General features: G+C 38.1%; 1 protein-coding gene and 1 pseudogene across 1 annotated transcript; one reads left to right on the top strand and one right to left on the bottom strand.

The window, feature by feature from the left end:
* Positions 1–1,744: 1,744 nt before the first annotated feature.
* On the bottom strand, positions 1,745–1,844 carry LOC125494472 (small nucleolar RNA R71; annotated as a pseudogene).
* An 820-nt stretch (positions 1,845–2,664) lies between these two features.
* Positions 2,665–3,602, top strand: LOC125494107 (uncharacterized). Its single transcript, XM_048637676.1, has one exon. The coding sequence runs from the start codon at positions 2,665–2,667 to the stop codon at positions 3,595–3,597; it is 933 nt and encodes a 310-aa protein (XP_048493633.1). The 3' UTR covers positions 3,598–3,602.
* The last annotated feature ends 16,695 nt before the right edge of the window (positions 3,603–20,297 follow it).

Raw genomic sequence — 20,297 nt, 5'->3', positions numbered from 1 at the left:
GGGGTATAAAACCAATTTTGTAATAATTCTGAAGTAGCTTTTAATTTCTAAATTAATTAGTCCTAATTATAGAGAGAGTTCTTAGCTTAATCTAGTGAGAGAAAGTAAAGTTCTAGAGAGAGAAAGTAGATTTCCATGGTTTTGTAGCTTGGATTATGACAAAAATTATGGTTTTTATGCAAGATCTTCCTTTGTTCTTCATGGTTTAAGTAATATCTCTTCTTCTCTCTACTTTTTATACTTCTATCTTTTTATTTATTTAAGTTTTGTCTAAAATTAGTTTAACCCATGTTTAGATTTTAGTTTTTATCTTAATCTTAAAAAGTTGGTGCGTTGATTGTTTAGTTGTTCATGTTTGTTTCTCTTTCCCTTTCTACTAGTATTATTATGATGACTATGATGATTAGTGAGTAGTTAATTAGTTGGGGGTTGGGGTGAAAACCCAACCATGATTGATTTTGATGTTTGAATAAGAAGTTAGGGGTTCTTTGGGTTTCTTAATCGATCAATAGCATAACTATTATCTACTTGCATTCTAGAATTAGGATGTTTGTTGATTGATGCTTTAGTCAAGTTGAGAGAGGAGACTAGAGTTGATGTTTATGTTATTTTCTCATTTAATTGCTCATGAGAGTGAGAATTGAGTGACGGTTTGTTGCTTGATCCTCCCCCCTATATTTCGCATTTCTTACTTCCTAAATCATAATTGGATGGTGTTTATCCCCTTCTCCCAATGTTTTTATCAATCAATTTCTTGCCCAATCATTTAGCATTTTCTTAAGAACTTAGTTAATTACTTAATCTAGTTCTTAGTTTGACAAACCAAACATTTTGCTAAGTCTTCGTCTTAGCTTGCAACAATTAGCAACATTAGTGTTCTTCTTGCTATTCCCTGCGGATTCGACCCTTACTTATCACTTTACCTAGTCTAGTGATCCAATTAGGTTTGTTTGATTAGGAGGCTAGTGACGAACTAGTTTTTCCTTTATCAAAATGGCGCTGTTGCCGGGGAATAGCGTCTAGCATTAAAACGTTGTAAAGTTGTGTGAGTCTAAGTCTTTTACTATTTTTATTTCATCTTGTTGCTTGTTGTCTTGTTATTGCTAACTCTTTGCTTAGCTTTGTATGCCAAGTGGACGTGCCTTTCCTTTGACTCCATATAATCCAGAGTTGGAGAGGACAGTCAAGGCCATACGACGAGGGCTTAGAGCCGCACGACGAACCCAACAAGCATCATCTTCCACTCCGGTCAATATTGAGGACTTTGTACACGAAGAAGAAGTTACCACTCCAAGATCTTCTCAAGGAAGTTCTCCTCACTCTTCTAGATCATCAACTCCTACTACTAGTGATCGCTCGATGGCGGATCCTCCTAGAGACTTGAGAAGCTATGGTGTTCCGGGTCCTTTTGAGTCAAGAAGCGCCATAACTCAACCCACTACCCAAGCCAATGACTTTGAGCTTCGCCCCGCTTTGATTGGCTTGATAGAAAGGAATCAATTTAGTGGAGCAAAGGATGAGGATCCACAAGCTCATTTGCAAACATTCACGGACTATTGTTCTATGGTCAAACAACATGGTGTCTCTCAAGACTACATTCGCCTAAGTCTCTTCAAATTCTCTTTAGCCGGCAAAGCAAAGCAATGGTTGAAGAAACTTGAGAATGACTCTTTGGTTACATGGGCTCAAGTCACTCAAGCTTTCATCAACAAATATTTTCCTCCGGATAAGCCCGCCGATATCCGCTCTCAAATTATGACATTCAAGCAAGAGAGTGATGAAACATTACAAGAAGCTTGGGAGAGGTTCAAAGAGTTATTGAGGATATGCCCTCATCATGGTTTGAATGAAGGTCTTACACTCCATTGTTTCTACCATGGTCTCACAAAAGCCTCTAAGACAAGTCTTGATGCGGGTGCTGGTGGTCCAATCATGAAGAAGCCTCTAGCGGGTATATCCGATATTATTGATGATGTGGTGCAAAATGATTCCGATTGGGAACATGATCGCAATGAACGAAGAGGTGGGAGGTACGATGTGGAGCCCATCAATATGCTCTCTACAAAGCTTGATGCCTTGGTCACTCAATTACAAAGGTCAAATATGCTTTCCTCTTCCTCTTCTACATCTCATCCCCCTCCCAAATCTCATAATGCACCCTTGCATGCTCATAATGTCTCACTTGTCAATTCTATGCCGATGGATATTATGTTTTGTGATTTGTGTGGTTCATATGAACATCATGCTAATCAATGTTATTTGATTGAGACCTCATCTCCTACTTCCCCTCAAATGGAACAAATGAATGCCTTCCAAAACTATTCCAATCCTAGAAGGGACCCATACTCTAATACTTTTAACTCGGGTTGGAAAGATCATCCTAACTTTAGTTATCGGGGAAACCAAGGGCAAGGACCTAGCAACCACTACTACCAAAATCAAGGCCAAGCCCCTTCCCACATGCATAACCAAAGATCCCCGGGTAACTACCAAAGTAATAGACCTCCCTTCAATCCACCTCCCGGTTTCTAACCTAAGCAACCCCCTCCTCAAAAGTCTAACATGGAGTTGATGATGGAAACTTTTATGGCACAACAAAGTGAAGCAATGAAACAAGTAGCTTAATTGTCGCAAAAAGTGGATTCCCTTAGCACTCACAACAAGATGTTAGAGACCCAAGTTGCCCAATTAGCTACTTCTTGTCCTAGAAATTCCGGATCTTTGCCTAGCCAAGGAGTGCCACCTAAAGACCAATGCAATGCCATAGTTACTAGGAGTGGAAAACAACTTGGGGAGGTGGTGGATACAAGAGTTGAGAAAGAGCATGAAGTTGAAATTGAAAATGAAAAAGCCATTGATATTGAGGATGATACAAGCCCCAAGGCTAGTGAAAAGGGCAAGAGATTAGAAGAGAACCTTAGGATTGTTGAGGAAGCCAAGAGTACACCTCCACCTTACACACCTAAGCTTCCCTTTCCCTCTAGGTTTGCCGGTGCAAAACTTGATGATCAATTTGCCAAGTTCCTTGATGTCTTGAAGAAGCTCTACATTAACATCCCTTTCACCGAAGCCATTAAGCAAATGCCTACCTATGCCAAGTTTTTGAAAGATGTTTTGAGCAAAAAGAGGGCCTTAGATTGTGTGGAAACCATTAATCTCACGGAGAATTGTAGTGCAATCATCCAAAATAAGTTACCCACCAAGCTTAAGGACCCCGGAACCTTCTCCATCCCTTGTGCCATGGGAGACATGGTTATTGACAAGGCTTTGTGTGATTTAGGTGCTAGTGTGAGTCTTATGCCCTACTCGGTTTGCAAGAGATTGAACCTAGGAGACCTTAAACCTACTCACATCTCCCTTCAATTGGCCGATAGACCGGTGAAAATGCCTATTGGAAAGCTTGAAGATGTCCCTCTTAGGGTTGGGAAGTTCTATATTCCAGTTGACTTTGTTGTCTTAGAAATGGAAGAAGACCCTAATGTACCAATAATTTTGGGTAGACCATTTCTAGCTACGGCGGGGGCTATCATTGATGTGAAAAATGGCAAGCTAACTTTTGAGGTAGGTGATGAACATGTAGCTTTTAGCTTCACTTAAATTATGAAATGCCCTTCTTATATGGATGATTGCATGCGAATTGATATACTTGAACATGTTATCCATGAAAGTAGGAACATGCATTTGCATAATACTCATGATCCTCTTGAGTTTGCTTTGTTGAATGTCAAAGACTATGATGAAGAAAATGTGTTACATATGGTTCAAGCTTTGGATGTGATGGAACATAAAAGTTTGAATACTCAAGGTGAAGACTTGGAGAATGAACACACCAAGGAGGTACATAAACTTGATCTTAAACCCCTTCCCTCATCTCTCAAATATGTGTTTTTGGATGAATCTAGTCCGGTTATTGTCAATGCTAACCTCAATGATGATCAACTCTCAAAACTCCTCACGGTTTTAAGAGCTCACAAAAAATCCATTGGGTATAGCATTGATGATCTAAAAGGGATAAGCCCGGACTTTTGCATGCATCGCATTGCCCTTGAGGAGGGTCACAAGCCTTCTATTGAGGCTCAACGAAGGTTGAACCCCAATATGAAGGAAGTGGTGAAGAAAGAGGTCATGAAACTACTTGATGCGGGGATCATTTACCCCATTTCGGATAGTAAATGGGTTTCGCCGGTTCAAGTAGTTCCTAAGAAAGGTGGAACAACGGTTGTTAAAAATGATTCAAATGAGTTGATTCCAACCCGAGTTGTTACCGGGTGGCGTATGTGCATTGACTATAGGAGACTAAATACCGCCACCCGGAAAGACCACTTTCCTCTTCCCTTCATAGATTAAATGTTGGAACGTTTAGCCAAGCACAAATTCTTTTGCTACCTTGATGGATACTCCGGATTTTTCCAAATCCCAATCCATCCGGAAGACCAAGAGAAAACTACTTTCACATGCCCTTTTGGTACCTTCGCATATCGAAGGATGCCTTTTGGGTTATGTAATGCTCCGACTACGTTTCAACGGTGTATGATGGCCATATTTTCTGAATTTCTTGAGAACATAATGGAAGTCTTCATGGATGACTTTAGTGTTTATGGTCAAGACATTCATGTTTGGCTCACCTTGCACAAGTTTTAAAAAGATGTGAAGAAGTTAATTTGGTGTTGAATTGGGAAAAGTGCCATTTCATGGTACAAGAAGGTGTTGTTTTGGGTCATGTTATTTCCCAAAGGGGTATTCAAGTTGACAAGGCGAAGGTTGAGGTTATTGAGCAACTTCCCCCTCCCACAAATGTCAAAGGGGTGCGGAGTTTTCTTGGTCATGCGGGGTTTTACCGCCGTTTTATCAAGGATTTCTCCAAGATTGCCAAACCTCTTACCCATCTCCTTGTCAAGGATGCCCCATTCTTGTTTACTAATAATTGTCTTGAAGCTTTTTTCCAGATTAAACAAGCACTTGTCTCGGCTCCGATTATTCAACCTCCGAATTGGGATTTGCCATTTGAGATCATGTGTGATGCGAGTGACTATGCCATAGGAGCGGTTTTGGGACAAAGGAATGACAAAGCCCTTCATGCCATCTACTACACTAGCAAGACTCTTGATGGGGCACAAGTGAACTATGCCACCACCGAGAAAGAGGTTCTTGCCATAGTGTATGCCTTGGAAAAATTTCGGCCCTACCTCCTTGGCTCAAAAGTAGTGGTGTACACCGACCATTCAGCTCTCAAGTATCTTCTAGCCAAGAAGGAAGCCAAGCCTCGCCTTATCCGTTGGATACTACTTTTGCAAGAATTTGATTTGGAAATCCGGGATAAGAAGGGGGCCGAAAACTTAGTGGCCGATCATTTGTCAAGACTTCGAGTTGAAAAGGGAGTTGGAAATTTTTTGACCCTCCTATTGATGATTCATTTCCGGATGACCACTTGTTTTCCATTGAGAGTAAGAAGCTTCCTTGGTATGCGGATCTTGTAAACTATCTTGCTTGTAGTGTTTTTCCCCCGAATTCTACAACTCAACAAAAAAGGAAATTGAAGCATGATGCTAAGAGGTACATATGGGATGAGCCCATCTTGTATAAAAGAGGGGTGGATGGCCTCCTTAGAAGATGTGTGCCAAATAAGGAGGTGTCTAGTGTCCTCCAAATGTGTCATTCCTCACCATGTGGAGGTCACATGAGTGCTAACAAAACGGTAGCTAAGATCCTCCAAAGTGGATTCTTTTGGCCCACTCTATTCAAGGATGCTTGGGTCCATGTTAAGACTTGTGATAGGTGTCAACGCACCGGAAATATTTCACGAAGAGATGAAATGCCTCAAAACCCCATAATTGAGTTAGAAGTCTTTGATGTTTGGGCCATAGACTTTATGGGGCCATTTCCTTCATATGGCAACAAATACATCTTGGTGGCAGTTGATTATGTGTCCAAATGGATTGAAGCTATAGCATCCCCAACCAATGATGCCAAAGTGGTGATAAAGTTGTTTAAGAAGACTATTCTCCCCCGATTTGGAGTTCCTAGGGCCATAATTAGTGAAGGTGGTTCCCACTTTGCGCAAAAGTCCTTTCGTGCGCTTTTGGCCAAGTATGGGGTGCACCATAAAGTGGGTTTGTCATACCATCTCCAAACTAGTGGTCAAGCGGAAATCTCTAACCGCGAATTGAAGCTCATTTTTGAGAAAACCGTTGAGAGGCACAGGAAAGATTGGTCCATTAAGTTGGACGATGCCTTGTGGGCCTATAGGACGGCTTTCAAAACTCCTATAGGTACCACTCCCTACAAATTGGTGTATGGAAAATCTTGCCACTTACCGGTTGAGATGGAGCATAGGGCGCTATGGGCAATCAAGACTCTCAATTTTGATTTGGCTAGTCCGGGTGAAAAACGCCTATTGGAATTGCATGAGTTAGAAGAGTTAAGGATGAATGCTTATGATTGCGCTAGTGTCTACAAGGCAAGAACCAAGGAGTGGCATGACAAAAATATCAACAAGAAGGAATTCCATGAAGGTGACAAGGTATTACTCTACAATTCAAGATTGAAGCTTTTTTCGGGCAAACTCAAGTCTAGATGGAGTGGCCCTTTTGAGGTGAAAAAGGTTTTTCCACATGGTGCGGTTGAGGTTTGTGGCAAGGACTTGGAGTCCTTCAAAGTGAATGGACAACGCCTCAAGATCTACTATGAGGGTGACATACTTGGAAAAGTCCTATCCCTCGAACTCAAGGAGTTCACCTCTCCGCCATCCACTTGATTGTGAGGTAAAGTCAAGCCAATGACTTAAAACTAAGCGCTTATGGGAGGCAACCCGACTTCTTTCCCTTTTTCATTTCTCTATTTTTCTTTCTTTTTCAAGCATTTTTCATATATTTTCTTTCTATGCACTAACCCTTTTTGTGTTATTTTCCTTTGTTTAAAAAAAAAAAATAAATAAATAAATAAAAAATTGGCTAAGTGTTGAAGAAGGGAAGGAGGAGCGAGCCAAATGAGCTCAAAAGGGGCGCTCCACAAGAGGAGCATGCGCTCCTCAACAATAGGAGCGGGCGCTCCATCCTTCTGAAAAGATAGAAGGAAGGCAGAAAGATTGGAGCGGGGGGGGGGGGGGGGGCGTTAGAGGAGCGGGCGCTCCGCCCAAGGAAAATAACTGAAGAAAAACAGAAAGTTGGAGCGAGGGTGGAGCGATGAAGGAGCGCCCCGCTCTAGGCTTGGAGCGGGCGCTCCCCTTTAGATGAAGCGGGCGCTCCCCTTTATATGAAGCGGACACTCCTTATGTTGTTGCAAGGTAATTCATGCTCGATCAAAGAGAATACTTGATTGAAGATTAAAACGGAGAATTAATCAAGATCGAAGTAAAGATGTTCGAGAGATGAAGAATCTAGCATGGAATGAAGATTAAAATACATTAGGGTGTATTTATTATCTTCATCTTAAGGTTGAGTAAAAGCTTAATTAAGTTCGTGGTGAATTCTCAAAGGAACTTTGTTCTGTTCCCATGAAAGGAACAAACCTGGCACAATAGGAACAAGGTTAGGGAACAAGACTTAAAACTGATTTAGGAACACCTAAGAGTCTCTAAACTTGTGCGCCTAACTCTAAGTGTGCGCCCAATATATTTGTTAGAGTTTTTAGGGTTGTTTTAACTAAGATCCACTATTTTAGAAATTTTGTTTAAGTTTGTTAGGAAAAGATTTTAAAAAGATTTTCTTATTTTAATTTAACCGATTTTCAAATCTTATCTTTTTATCTTTTATCTTTTATAATTTATTTAAAACATATTGTTTTCAAAAATAATATCTTTCCGATTTTTAAAATGTTTCGATTTTAAAAATATAAAACTGTTTTCCTTTTTTATTAAAGATATTTTGAAAAAGATATTTTTCCTAAAAACTAGCTAAAGTATTTAATTTATTTATTTCCTAAAAATTGGATTGCACGCCTAAAGCTACTGCTACACGATTTATGTAGTTAGTGGATTTAGTGGCTTGGTTTAATTATCCTCCAAGTATTTAATTAAATTAAATGAGTTTAATTATTCTTCAAGTTTTGTAAAACCACGTAATGTATTACTGCTTCTCTTATGAAGTGAAGTAGTGGATTAGTGGATTATTTACTTGACATAGAATATTTAATTTATTTAATTAAATTAATTAACATCATGGAAATCATGGGATAATGGTGTAACTTAGTGGTGATAATGTCTTGTCTTAATTGTCTATAAATTGGCGCCTAATTCATTTGAACAAAGTGTGTCTGACTTTTATTAGTCACACCACATGTGTGTCTGACTTAGCTAATTTGTCTTAAGTTATCTAAAAGTGTCAGTGCCTTTTTCTTAAGAGAATTCATACTTACATTAATCGAGTTTATTACTCTTCCATTGTTTTACAAATTGTATTTTTGAGAAAAGGGTTTGAGTGAACTCTTGTAAGTGTGAGAAGCTTTGAGTGAAGCAAGAGAAAGAGAAAGAGAAAGAGAAAGGAACTTCGAGTGAAGTTTGAGAGGAACGTCAGTTGTCGGAACTGTCGTTGGGAACTTGAGTTGAGTGACTTAAGTTGAGAATCGAGAGAAAAGTAATAGGTTGTAATCAGAGTTGTTTTGGCCTATTATAGTGGAAAGTTGTTTAAAATCCCTTGTGGTCGAGGTTGTTTCTTCCTACTAGGCCTAGGATGTTTTTCCTCGCTAAATCTCTCGTGTTCCCATTGTTTGTTCCCAAGTTTACTTTTAATTCCGCGAAAAGTATAGCTTATTCTCTCACTATAATTCACCCCCTCTTATAGTGCTCATATTATACAACAATTGGTATCAGAGCGGGAACTCTAAAAATCAGGAAACCCTGTTGAGTTCAATATCTTGAAAAATATGAATACTAGAGAGAAACTGGAAGAAGGTACTCTGCGCAGAGGCCACCAATGTTCAATGGTAAGTTCTACACTTACTGGAAGAACCAAAATGGAGATCTTTATCAAAACCGACAATTACCAGGTATGTAGAGTCATAGAGGTAGGTGATTTTGAAGTCACTACCACTAATGACAAGAATGAGGTAATTCCTAAATCTATATATGATTTTGGTAAAGCAGATTTCGAAAAGATGGAAATTAATGCTCTTGCTATAAAACTGCTTCATTGTGTTCTTGGACCTCATGAACACAATCGTGTCATGGGATGCAAAACCGCAAAACAAATTTGGGATCTTCTTGAAGTCACTCATGAAGGTACGAGTGAAGTTAAGAGATCAAAAATAGATCTTTTGATGAACCAATATGAACTTTTTCAAATGAAATCAAAAGAGTCTATCCAAGACATGTTTACACGCTTTACTAATATTATTAATGAGTTAACATCTCTTGGAAAAGTGATTACATCTGAGGAACATGTATGAAAAGTCCTAAGGAGCCTTCCTAGGGATCGATGGATGGCTAAGGTAACTGCCTTACAGGAAACTAAGGACTTTACTAAGTTCAATTTGGAACAACTTGCTGGTTCCCTTATGACTCATGAGTTACAATTGGACAATGAGAATGGAGACATTTCCAAGCAAAAATCAATAGCCTTAAAAGCTGATGAAAGTGAAGACTCAGAAATTGATGAAGAAGAATCCGCTCTCATGGTCCGAAAATTCAAAAGAATGTTTAGGAACATGAAGAATGGAGATTACAAAGGTAAGAATAAGAAATATTCTAACAAACTTGTTTGTCATAAGTGTGGCAGCTCTGAGCACTTTATCAAGGATTGTCCCCAATGGGAACAAGAAAAAGGCAAAGGAAGGGAGATAGGAACAAGGAATACAAAAGTTCCTATACTCGATCTGATAAAGAAAGCTATGGTTGCTGCATGGGGAGACTCTGACTCCGAAGAAGAAGATGATCCTCAACCAAATGAGGAGACTGCAAACTTCTGTCTTATGGCTCTTGCCAATTTCGAATCTGATGAAGAGATTGAATCTCTTGAGGCAAGTCTAGACACTATCAAAACTCGTCTTAATTCTTTAAGTAAAGAAAAGTTATTTGAGTTTATTGTTGACGCTGTAAATGATTGCAAAGATGAGACTATTAATATAAAACAATGTCAATATGCTTTAACTGTTGCAAAGGAACATACATCTTGGCTTAAAAGTGTTCGAATTGATATTGAGAAAAGATTTTTCGAGTTGTTTGACAAAAATCTTAAATTAAAAGAGGATTTCGAAAATCTTAAAAATGAGAACTACTTGTTAAGTCTTGAGTTATCACAATTAAAAGAGTTTGTTCCTGAAGTAAGTTCATTTGATATTAAGTCAGTTCCCTTGCAAAGTTTCAAATCTGAAATAAACGAATTGAAAAATCATGTTTCATTTTTGGAAATAGAAAATAATGAACTTGTAAGGGAACTGCACCAAATGAGAAATGAAAAGAAAATGCTACCTATTCCAAACTGGATTAAGAACCCTCAAACAAAACGAACCGAAGGTCTTGGTTTTAGGCTCCATTTGGTAGGGCGTAAAACGTTTTCCCGGAAAACTGTTTTCCTCTATTTTCAGTTTTACATTGTTTGGTTGGCAAAAGAGTGTAAACCATTTTCCCTTGGGGTAAAATTACTCTCCCAAGGATGGAAAACCATTTTCCTTTCAAAATGAAGGGAAAACTATTTTCCTTCTTTCTCTTGTACACTCCTCTCACTACCTCCTTACTTTCCCTTTCATTTTCCTTTCATTTCATCATTTTTTTTTACATCGAACCAAACAACGGAAAATTAAATTTGAAATTGTGTTTTCCATTGTAAATTGTTTTCCATGATAATCATTTTACACTGAAAATATTTTACGCCCTACCAAACGGAGCCTTAATCATAAAAAGAAATTTGAAAAACCTAAAAAGAGAGTTGATTTACCAAGTGATAAAGTTTGTATGTTTTGTGGGAACACTGGTCACTTTAGGAATTCTTGTCCTAAAAGACTTGGTCGCATTAATGAGAACTTGGAAACAAGTAGAGTAATTTGGAAAAAGAAATCTATTGTTCCTGAAGGAAAGGAACCCAAGAAAGATTGGGTTCCTAACTCTAACAATTAGTTTTCTTGCAGGTTGGAGTGAGGGGAACAACACATGGTACCTAGACAGTGGTTGTTCTAAGCATATGACTGGAGATAAATCAAGATTTCTCTCACTCTCAGCCTATAATGGTGGAAGTGTGACTTTTGGTGACAACAAGAAAGGTAACATAGTTGCCATGGGCAAAGTTGGTAAGTCATCGTCACATTCCATAGATAATGTTTTTCTAGTTGATGGTTAAAGCATAACTTGTTAAGTATTTCCCAATTCTGTGATAAAGGGAACTGTGTGAAGTTTAATAGTGAAAAATTTTAATTGTCAACAATAGCACAAAGTGATCATTTTGGAAGGAACAAGAAAGGGAACACATATGTTGTGGATCTCAACCTTGTTCCCAAAAACAAATTCACATGCCTTAGTGTTATTGATGATGATGATTCATTTTTATGGCACAAGCGTCTAGGTCATGCTAGCTTTTCTTTGCTTGACAAACTTCGTTCTAAAGAGCTAGTCTTAGGTTTACCTCATACTAAGTTTCATTTAGATCATGTTTGTGATGCATGCGCAAAGGTAAGCATGTTAGGTCCTCTTTCAAGTCCAAGAATGTGGTAAGTACCACAAGACCATTAGAGTTAATTCATATGGATTTATGTGGACCTATGAGGATACAAAGTAGGAGTGGAAAGAAATATGTGTTGTATTGTAGATGACTTCTCTAGATTTACTTGGGTTATTTTTCTTTCTAGCAAGGACGAGACTTATGATGAGTTCCTTGTCTTTGCAAAGAAAGTTCAAAATTTGAGTGGTCATAAATTCTACACCTTAGATCCGACCATGGCAAAGAATTTGAGAATTTAATTGATGACTTTAGTAGAGAAATGGTTAGATCACAATTTCTTCACCCCTAGAACACCTCAACAAAATGGTGTTGTTGAAAGGAAGAATAGAACATTAGAAGAAATGGCTAGGACTATGTTGATAGCTAGTGGTCTTCCCAAAAACTTTTGGGCAAAAGCTGTGAACACTGCTTGTCATATCATAAATCGTGCCATGGTAAGACCTTTATTAAATAAAACTCCTTATGAGCTGTATTTTGGTAAAAAAACCCAATATTACATATTTCAGAACATTTGGATGTAAATGTTTTGTTCATAATAATGGAAAACAAAATATTGAAAAATTTGATGCTAGAAGTGAAGCTGTATTCTTAGGATATTCTTCTAGTAGCAAAGCTTATAGAGTTTATAATAAAAGGTCTATGTGTGTAGAAGAAAGTGTGCATGTTATTTTTGATGAAACAGATAAATTTGATGCAAGCACACAGGTTGAGATGACTTCGAAATAGGATTGGCAAAAGATCAAGTCTTATTGATGAGACTTTGGAAGACGAAGTCATGGGAACAAAGCCAAGGGAACAACATCCTGTTCCTGTTCCCAATGAGGAGAAGAAGAACTAGGTGATGATACATAAGTGAATGAATCCACTATTGTTGAACCTGGTTCCCAAGAACAGGGAAATGAAGATATCAAGGAAACAAGTTTCCATCCAGGATTTCCAACCAAAGCCTTGGAAAACTCATCGTTCCCATCCTGTGGAACTCATAATCAGTGACATAAACAAGGGAACTCAAACGAGATCTCAATTAAAAATTTTGTGCTTTTCATGCTTTTCTTTCTATGTTGGAACCTAGGAACATGAAGAAGCTCTCACTGATGCTGATTGGATCGAGCTATGCAAGATGAACTTCATCAATTTGAAAGAAACAAAGTTTGGCACCTTGAACCTAAACCTAAAACAACAAGGTTATTGGTTTAAAGTGGGTCTTTAGAAACAAATTAGACGAGTTCGGAACCATAGTAAGAAACAAGGCCAGGTTAGTTGTGAAAGGATACAATCAACAGGAAGGATTGATTATGAAGAAACTTTTGCCAGTTGCAAGATTGGAAGCAATTAGAATTTTCATAGCATTTGCTGCTTTCATGGGTTTTAAATTGTATCAAATGGATGTAAAATGTGCTTTTCTAAATGGTTATCTTAATGAGGAGGTATTTGTAGAACAACCTCCAGGTTTTGAAAGTAAAGATTTCCTAATCATGTCTTTAAGCTTGACAAAGCTCTTTATGGGTTAAAGCAAGCTCCAAGAGCATGGTATGAAAGACTTTCTAAGTTCCTTCTTGAAAATGAGTTTAAAAGAGGAAAATTGGATCGAACCTTGTTTTTAAAATATAAAGGAAAACATTTATTAGTTGTTCAAATATATGTTGATGATATTATATTTGGTGCCACTAATGAATCTTTGTGCAAGGACTTTGCTAATCTCATGAGTAAAGAATTTGAAATGAGTATGATGGGTGAGCTTAACTTCTTCTTGGGGTTGCAAATCAAGCAAACAGAAGAAGGAATCTACATCCATCAACAAAAGTACATAAAGGAACTATTGAAAAAGTATGGTTTGGAAGCATCCAAAGTAAATCATACACCTATGGGAATTCAACCAGATTGGATGAAGATTCTATAGGAACAAGTGTGGATCAAACCAAGTATCGAGGTATGATTGGCTCATTACTATATCTAACTGCAAGTCGTCCTGATATTGCTTTCAGTGTAGGGTTATGTGCAAGGTTTCAAGCCAATCCAAAGGAATCTCATCTCACAGCTGTGAAGAGAATCCTAAGATACCTCAAGGGAACAGATGATTTAAGCCTATTCTATTCGAGAAGTGATACCTTTGAATTAAAAGGATTTGCGGATGCTGACTATGCAGGAGATCTGGTCAATAGGAAGAGTACATCAGGTATGGTTCAGTTCCTTAGTCATAGTTTAGTTTCTTGGAGCACCAAGAAGCAAAACACAGTTGCTTTATCTACAGATGAGGCTGAATATGTTGCAGCAGCAGCATGTTGTTCCCAAATGCTATGGATAAAACAACAACTACGTGACTATGGAATTCACTTTGAATGTGTTCCCATCTATTGTGATAATACTAGTGCTATTAGTATTTCTAAAGATCCCGTGCATCATTCAAGAGTCAAACACATCCATATTAGGCATCACTTTCTGAAAATAATGTTGAAAAGGGTCTTATTAAAATGGAATTCTGTGAGACTGAACGTCAAATTGCAGACATTTTGACAAAGCCCTTAAATAGAGATAGGTTTGAGAAATTGAGACTTGAACTTGGCTTAATCAAGTTGAAATGATTGCTACAATATTCCCCTTTGTGTTAATTCTTTGGCATTATGTTGGATGTGCATATTCGATGTTTTTATTTGCTTAAATACATCACAATCCTTATATGATTATTTCATGTGTATAAGTAAAAATGTAACTGCTCACGAATGTCCAATAATATTCCCCTTATTGTTCATAAGACAATTCTATGCCTTAAGTGATGACAAAGGATTAAAAGAATTAATGGTGTCCAAAGTAGCAAAATTTCTTGTTTCCATTCATTGTTCCCAAACGCTGTCCAGCATGTTAGTTTAATTTTTTTTTCTTTCAAAATTCAAAAATCCAAAAATATTATTTTCAGATTTTTTCTCCAAAAAATCTGATTTTTTCCCTCATATCTCTCAAGTTAGTTGAAGATATTTTTTTCTAATTAGATAGAAGATTTTTTTTTCTTCTTTCCAAAAACGTGTACTATACACGGTTTCTTATTTTTTTATTTTAGCTTTCCTTAAACCAACAAATTAACCTCTTTGTTTTACTTCTCATAAAACCCGAAAACCCCTCCACAAAACATGAATCCCAAAAATACTTCTCACTCTCTCTCTCCTCCTACAAATCCGAAAAACCCTCTCCTTCCTCCATTAACATTGAATCACCTACTCCCATGGATATCTCTCCAAATTCATCAACAAGAATCCTAAGAAAAAGGAAAACAATTGAGGAAGCCGTGAAAATGGAAGTGGAAGATCAACATGCAACTAGTGAGGAGGAATCGGATGTTCCTGAAAGAGGAACAACAAGAATTGCTCGAAAAAATACCACGGCATCTAGGTATGTTCATGGTCTTTTCATTGATGTTTCTTGGTGTAAAAGAGTAAATTTTCATCAATTTCTTAATATGATCAAGTTTCAAGGTTGGGAACATCCTTTGTGAATTGTTATGGAAATAGTTTAATTCCTAAACTCATGGACGAATTTTGTGAAAACTTTTCCATTGATGAAGAAGGGACATGTTCTACTTTGGTAAAGGGACACAAATTGATTTTAATGCTAAAAATTTTGGGTAAATTGCTTGGTGTTCCTGTGAGAGGAACTGATGTTTATTTTAAGAAGCAACGTGGATCCTATCCATTTTCGGATATCTCTTTTGATCAATTGATTGTTAAATATGGTGGTCAAAAGGGAAAAACATTTCTTGATCATAATCTTCTTTCTCCCTACCACAAAATTTTATTTCACATCCTAAAGAAAGCCTTATTGCCTCGTCTTCTAAACGTGCTCAAGTTAGCATGTTGGACTTGATTTATATTCATTGTTTAGCCTCTCATAAACACATAAACTTTCCCTCTTTAATGATTCAACACATGAGTCATTGTATTGAAAATGGTTTTGTTGTTGGCTATGGGGCTCTAATAACCGAAATCTGCTTAAATTCAATGTGAAAATTTCGGGAACTCAAACCATTGGTGTATCCACGGGAAATATGTTGAATGTGCGTGCCTTGAATAATTTGAATGTTTGTGTTGTGAATGGGAAGTAATCAAGGGAAGGGCTAACCTTGATGATGATGAGGATGATGAAGTATATGATTATGTGGAAGAAGAAGAAGAAGAAAAAGAAATTGAAGAGAAGAAAACAGAAAAATTGGAAAACAAAAAGAAAAGAAAACTGAAAAAGAAAAGAAGAAGCTAAGAAGAAAGGGAAGAAGTGGTTGAAGAGGTGGTGAAACCGGTTACAAAAGCACTAGAACTAGTCAAAGAGTTCAAAACATGAAAGTGCTAAATTTTCCTTTGCTTGACGCAGATGAAAGTTTTGAGGAAGATGAAGTTAGGGTGATTGATAGGGAAGATTATGAATCTAACCTTCCTCCTTCTAGGGAACAGACTCCTGTTCCTTGGAAACCAATCCTCCTTTTCCTCCATCTCCACAAAATCTGCTTCACCTTCTACCTAGCACCACAAAATGATCCTATCCCTCCCTCTACCTCAAAGCCCTGTTCTGGTCCTAAAGATAAGGTAACAGATGTTGTTCCCAAACCTAAGGAACAAACAGCGAACCAAATCCTTCTCAAAATGCTCCCTCGTCTTCTCAAAATCCTACCATTGGTTCTACATATACTCTAGCTCATGCTAGAAGATTGGATTATTTGTTCTCTTTGGTTATGGGTCATTCGGAAGCAATGATGGAGTTTGCTACGGAAGCCAAGGATTTGAATGGGTTAGTGAAAGGGGTAATGCACAAAGTTGACAAAGCCTTGGAAGGACAACAAGTGATTATGGATCGACTTAGTGAACTTTCCTCCTCAATCCAAGTGATGAACTCTTGGCTATTGAAGTTGGAAGCTGTGTGCTCAAGGAATGATCATCTTGGCCGAAAATCATAAGGAGGTGATGGCTAACTTAATGATGTGGTGGAAGAAACGAGCAACCTCCTCTCCTAAACCATAAACTTTTCTAGTTTAGTTTGTTTCGTGTGGGAACATGAACTTTTTAATATTTGTCTTTTCTATTTTTCTCTTTTAATCATGCTACAATGGAACTTGTTAATTTGATAATTCTAGTTTAATCTTTTTGCATGTGTGCGTCTAAATGAATGGCTAATATTCTTGGATTGCGGTTTTGAGAGTTGAATGCTTTATTTGCTTATACTAACCAAATTGTTTCTTACAAGGTTGGTGGTGTGATGTGTTTAGTAGATAATATTCATCTTTTTGAAATCGTGGACTAATGTTTTTGAAGATGCCAAAGGGGAAAAGATAAAGGCAATCAGAGTAAATTTTTTTTTGTCATGGATTATGTTCTCATATTTCTTCTTTACAAAATAAAATAACGAGTCTATAATAATTAATTTAACTTGGTTCATACTTTGTTAAAATAGTTTTATATGACTTATGTGTATTACATTTTATTATATTATATGCCTTTTGTTGTCATCTTCAAAAAGGGGGAAATTGTTGACCCTTGAGTTTTGAAGATGACCTAACCACAAAAAGACATAGTATATTTTATTTATGTTGTTGCAAGGTAATTCATGCTCGAGCTAAGAGAATACTTGATTGAAGATTAAAACGGAGAATTAATCAAGATCGAAGTAAAGATGTTCGAGAATGAAGAACAAGCATGGAATGAAGATTAGAATACATTAGGTGTATTTATTATCTTCATTTAAGGTTGAGTAAAAGCTTAATTAAGTTCGTGGTGAATTCTCAAAGGAACTTGGTTCTGTTCCCATGAAAGGAACAGACCTGGCACTATAGGAACAAGGTTAGGGAACAAGACTTAAAACTGATTTAGGAACACCTAAGAGTCTCTAAAGTTTGCGCCTATCTAAGTGTGCGCCCAATATATTTGTTAGAGTTTTTAGGGTTGTTTTAACTAAGATCCACTATTTTAGGAATTTAGTTTAAGTTTGTTAGGAAAAGATTTTAAAAAGATTTTCTGATTTTAATTTAACGATTTTCAAATCTTATCTTTTTCTTTTATATTTTATTTAAAAATTTGTTTTCAAAATAATATCTTTCCGGTTTTTAAAATGTTTCGGATTTTAAAATATAAAACTGTTTTTCCTGTTTTATTAAAGATATTTTGAAAAAGATATTTTTCCTAAAAACTAGCTAAAGTATTTAATTTATTTATTTCCTAAAAATGGATTGCACGCCTAAAGCTACTGCTACACGATTTATGTAGTTAGTGGATTTAGTGGCTTGTTAATTATCCTCCAAGTATTTAATTAAATTAAATGAGTTTAATTATTCTTCAAGTTTTGTAAAACCACGTAATGATTACTGCTCTCTTATGAAGTGAAGTAGTGGATTAGTGGATTATTTACTTGACATGAATATTATATTTATTTAATTAATTAATTAACATCATGGGAATCATGTGATAATGGTTAATTAGTGGAAAATGTCTTGTCTTAATTGTCTATAAATAGGCGCCTAATTCATTTGAACAAAGTGTGTCTGACTTTATTAGTCAACAATGTGTGTCGACTTAGTAATTGTCTTAAGTATCTAAAGTGTCAGTGCCTTTTCCTTAAGAGAATTCATACTTACATTAATCGAGTTTATTACTCTTCCATTGTTTTACAAAGTGTATTTTTGAGAAAAGGGTTTGAGTGAACTCTTGTAAGTGTGAGAAGCTTTGAGTGAAGCAAGAGAAAGAGAAAGAGAAAGAGAAAGGAACTTCAAGTGAAGTTTGAGAGGAACGTCAGTTGTGGGAACTGTCGTTGGGAACTTGAGTTGAGTGACTTAAGTTGAGAATCGAGAGAAAAGTAATAGGTTGTAATCAGAGTTGTTTTGGCCTATTATAGTGGAAAGTTGTTTAAAATCCCTTGTGGTCGAGGTTGTTTCTTCCTACTAGGCCTAGGAAGTTTTTCCTCGCTAAATCTCTCGTGTTCCCATTGTTTGTTCCCAAGTTTACTTTTATATAGTGCTCATATTATACAACAAGCTTACCCTGATCGGCCTGACCATCCAAGGATTTTTTTGAGCTCTCTGTAGTCCTTGGTGGTGTGCCCACATTCTTTGTGGTATTCGCACCATAAACTTTTGTCCCTCCGGGAGGATGAAGTTCTAATAGGTGCCAGCTTGGGAAGCCAAGCTTTTTCCTAGATGTCAAGGTAAATCTCCCGCCGATTCTTGCTGAACCGAGGGTCATTGCCATGGTCAGTGAACCGATCCCCTCGACCTCCCGTTTTTTGGTGCTTCGGCTGATCCTTGTGAACCCCATCATCTTTCCTCTTCTTGCCCCCGTCATCCGAGTGGCGACAGATGTATGTTGCTCGGATGAACCTTTGAGCCCTGATCATGGCCTCCGAGAAGGTTTTCACTTCGTTTTCGGCCAAGGAGCATCTGAGCCGAGCCGGTTGGAGCCCCGACATGAGAGCGGCAAAAGCCACTGCATCTTGCAGGTCGGTGACTTTTAGAGACTCTGTATTAAATCTCTTGATGTAGTCGGCCAGGGTCTCGTTTTTCTCTTGCTTCACCCCCATGAGGTGAAGGATGGTTTTCCTTTGCCTCTTCCCCGCCACGAACTAATGGATGAACAGGTGCTCCAATGTGGAGAAGTCCGTGATGATTACGGCAAGGAGCTCTTGGAACCAATGGAGTGCAAGACCCTTAAGAGTAGTGGGGAAAAGCGACATCAGGTGGCCTCGTAACTAGTCTGAACGCTCATTTGCGCTTTGTAACTAGCCATATGGTCGTCCGAGTCGGTTAGGCCCGCGAATGGTTCAATCAGCGGGGTTTTGATCTTCCCAGGGGTGGGGATCCCCGGGACCTCGTGGCTGAATAGGATCAGAAATTTGAGCCCGCCCCCGGTCAGTTTCGGTGGTTTGGAATGGGCCGAGTCACCCTGCCCTTCCCGTTGATGTGGCTTTTTATCCAGGAGCTCTCGGGCATCGTAACCCTGCCTGAGGCATTTCTGGTTAAGAAAGTGTCGAGCATCTTCGGGCTTCCGACCCTCTCCTCCTCTCGGGGATTCGGAGATGTGGGTGTCTTCGCGCTAGCGGGGCCGACCCCTGACGGGCGGACCTCTCTTTGTCCCGGCGGCTTGGCTCCGTCGCATCGGATCGTGGCCGGCTAGGCGGATTCAGATGGGAGCGAGAGTTATGCTCTTCCCTAAAAAAATCAGCTCACTTTACCGTCGGATTTTCAGACGGTGAATATAATGGAGCGGACGGTAAATAGCGTTGAAAAATTGTTCAGACGGTAAATTTAGAAATTCCGATACTATTTACCGTCAGATTAATAACAAACGGTATTTTGTATGTTACCGTCTGTTTTATTGACGGACGGTAAAGTTCAGACGGTAAAAGCGCAGATTCTTGTTGTATACTTTAGTGCGACTCATGTCGACGTAGAGCTATTTTAGTCACGCTCCGGGGCGTAGAGTTGTCTCATGTAGAGCTATTTTAGTTCCGGTCTAGGGCGTAAAGCTATTTTAGTTTCGCTCCTGGACATAGAGTTATTGTAGTCCCACTCCCTACGTAGAGATATTTTGGTCCCAATCTAGGGCGTAGAGTTGTAATGATTGATGATGGTCCGCAGAGCTAGCGCTGGATTTGTCTGCTGCTTTGCTTTGTTATGGTTATAGTCCC

The sequence above is a fragment of the Beta vulgaris genome, chromosome 1, assembly GCF_026745355.1.
Source record: "Beta vulgaris subsp. vulgaris cultivar EL10 chromosome 1, EL10.2, whole genome shotgun sequence".
In the NCBI taxonomy this organism is placed as follows: domain Eukaryota; kingdom Viridiplantae; phylum Streptophyta; class Magnoliopsida; order Caryophyllales; family Amaranthaceae; genus Beta; species Beta vulgaris.
The sequence above is the reverse complement of the archived record's forward strand: the minus strand, read 5'-3'. Positions and strand labels throughout refer to the sequence as shown.